The sequence below is a fragment of the Priapulus caudatus genome, unplaced genomic scaffold, assembly GCF_000485595.1.
Source record: "Priapulus caudatus unplaced genomic scaffold, Priapulus_caudatus-5.0.1 Scaffold1685, whole genome shotgun sequence".
Lineage (NCBI taxonomy): Eukaryota > Metazoa > Priapulida > Priapulimorpha > Priapulimorphida > Priapulidae > Priapulus > Priapulus caudatus.
In genome coordinates this window covers 35,325-38,317 of record NW_014578746.1, presented here as the reverse complement: position 1 = coordinate 38,317, position 2,993 = coordinate 35,325, and the positions used below count along the sequence as shown (strand labels likewise).

Below are 2,993 nucleotides of genomic sequence, written 5' to 3'. Positions count from 1 at the left end.
TCTATCTATTTAACTAACTATATATATCTATTTATCTATCTATCTATCTATCTATCTATCTATCTATCTATCTATCTATCTATCTATCTATCTATCTATCTATCTTCTATCTATCTATCTATTTATCTATCTATCTATCTATCTATCTATCTATCTACCTATCTATCTATCTATCTATCTATCGTTCTATCTATTTATTTATATTATCTATTTCTCTCCTCCGTCTCTCTCTCTCTCTCTCTCTCTCTCTCTCTCTCGCGCGCGCGCGCGCTGTCTCCCTCTCTCTCTCCTCTCTGTCTCTTTCTGTCTCTCTCTGTGTGTGTATTGCGTCTCCTCATGCTCTTCGCTCGCCTTCTCACTAAGTAACCCTTAAGTAACGTGCAGATTTTCTGATCCCCTGATGACGTAGAACGAGCATAACTAAGCCGGATTAATTCGCCCCGAATTGTAACCAAATCCGGAGCGGAAAAGAAAACAAATTTGATTATCAATCTCTCTTGGATTTTCTTGCGATCTTTGTGCTGTAATAAAATGGGAACAACAGAGCTCTTTCAGGGTAGTGTTCACGCTGATGTGAGTCTAGGATGCCATGAATAGGCGGTGTATGCAACCTACGTCACGGCTTAACCATATCAATAGCTTCTCCAGCACACCGCTCTGTTGTTCTCCCTCTCTTTGTCTTCTCTCTCTCTCCCTCTCTTCCCCACTCCCTATCTCAGTACAGCTGGCTATCTCTCACAAAGCGGACGTGCTCAGTCAAACCCACAACCAAACCCAAAGGTACCCCCTCCCGCTCACCCTACACACACAGACATGCGCGGACGTTTACTTTCACATTTACCGTCAAAGATTTAATATTAATCATCATCGTTTTCTTCCGCAGGTGGCAAAACGTCACGCAATGACGTCACGGTCGCGTAAGCAGTGACGTCACCGCGATAGCAGCGCCGCCGCTTCCCACACCACCTCTCATTGACAACCACCATCACCACCACAAACAACAGACGCAGCAACGTCAGCAGCGTCAAGCAGAGATGGCGGGAAAATTCTCGACGCTCGAGCGCGTCTACCCGCCGCGAAAGTACAGCGTCATCGAGCTACCGGCCGCCGTCGGCCTGCCCGGACTCGGCATCGCACCGCCCCATGGCGGCCGCAAGTGCAGCGCTGCCAACATTCTCGCTCACTCTGCTCGCAAATATTCGGTGCTTGCCGAGGCGCTCCCGGGCCGTAAGATGAGCGCCGCAGATATCACGCGTAGGTTAAGCATGATAGGCGAACGACACCCGCGCCCGTCTACGTCCTACCATCACTCATCGGCGATCGCAGAGTCGATTGAAGAGTCGCCCGACTCGTCGCCAGTGTCGCCACGATCGTCGCGATGCAATTCTGCGTCGCATCGCGCGACGCTCGCCGTCGCCCGACGCGATTCTACGTCGTCGCCACCTGCCGCTACGTCGCCGTCGTCGGCGGTGCTTCCGGTGGCAGCGTCGCCGACCGACAGTGGGTCGGCAGCGCGCAGTTCCAGTGTTACCTCTCCGAGGGAGTCGGCCCTCGCGCACGCGATCCGACTCAGCTTATCCGACATCAACTCTCTGAGCGCGCGTCGGGCGAGATCCGTGTCCTGTTACGGCGCGTACCCGCTACAGGCCATCGCGCTAACAGCGCTCCCTGGCGCCCACTTACACCTACACGCTGCCGCAGCAGCAGCAGCAGCGCAGGAGCCGAAGCGACGTCGTGGCACGCTCTGCAAGCAGATACGCGCAGTGAAGAACCTACTCGTGCTCGCTCTCACCTTCCTTCTGACCTTCACCGGCTTCAACGCGCTACGCAACCACGCCAGCGTGCTGCAGCGCGACGCCAGCGCCTCTCTCGTGTCGCTGTGCGTCTTCTACGCGTGCATGTCGGTGTCAGGTGTCGCTAGCGCTGTCGTCACGAATCGACTGACGCCCAAGTGGACGATCGTCGTCGCGTTCGCGTGTTACTCGGTCTACTTTGCCGCCAATCTGCTACCGAACTACTACACCTTAGTGCCGACGGCGGCGTTCGCTGGCGCCATGTCGGGCCCGCTGTGGAACGCGCAGACGCTCTATCTGTACGCTACGGCGCGCAAGTACGCTTTCCTCACCGAGGAGATCCCGGAGCGCGTGCTGAATCGCTTCAACCGCGTCTTCGGCGCCGTCTACTGGTGCAGCGTCGTCGTCGGCAACATCATCGCTCTGCTGATCTTCACTCGCAGCGACAAGACGGCAGAGTTAACCGACGTCGGCCGGTCGCTGCGGGTCTGGGCTGCTGCTAGCGCGTGCGGGGCTGCCGCCTGCCAGGCGCACAAGCCCGTGCGGTACAACTTCACGTTATCATACGACAACGGCGTCGGCGGCGGCAACATCGATAGCGTCTTCCTACTCGTCGGCATCTTCGTCGGCTGCGGTTTGCTGGCGACGGCGCTCGCCGTCGGCCTGATGGACCGGCTGGAGCCGACGGCGCATCATGTCGGAACGCGACGTCGATCGTCGAGGTTCCTCTTCAACAGGATGCTGCGAGTGATGCAGGATAGCCGCATCCTCGTGCTCATGGTGCTGATCTTCTTCACGGGCCTCGAGCAGGGCTTCATCTTCGCCGACTTCACGAAGGTAAGGAGAGAGAAAGAGAGAACGAAAGAAATACACAGAGAGAAGGAGAGAGATGAAGGGGGCATGGTGACAGGAATAAAGAGGGAGAGGCAGAGAGAGAAGAGGGAGGGAGGAAGGAAGGTGGGGAGGGGGAAGGAAAGGTGGGAGGAAGGAAGGAAGATAGGATGGGATGGAGGAAGAGAGAAATGGAGGGAGGCAAAGAGAGAGTTCCTCTTCACCAGGATGCTGCGTGTGTTGCAGGATAGCCGCATCCTCATGCTCATCATGACTTCACGAAGATAGAACCGCCTAGGTGTGAGAAAGAAAGAGATAAATAGGGAGGGAGAGAGAGGGATAGGGAGCGAAAGGAGAGAGAGAGGGATG

General features: G+C 55.6%; 1 protein-coding gene across 1 annotated transcript; it reads left to right on the top strand.

Moving 5' to 3' along the window:
• Nucleotides 1-1,265: 1,265 nt before the first annotated feature.
• LOC106817334 (protein unc-93 homolog A-like) lies at nt 1,266-2,630 on the top strand (the record flags this gene model as incomplete). Its single annotated transcript, XM_014821994.1, has 1 exon — nt 1,266-2,630. A coding segment is annotated over exon 1 (1,365 nt), but the record flags the coding sequence as incomplete, so codon positions are not given.
• Nucleotides 2,631-2,993: the final 363 nt, after the last annotated feature.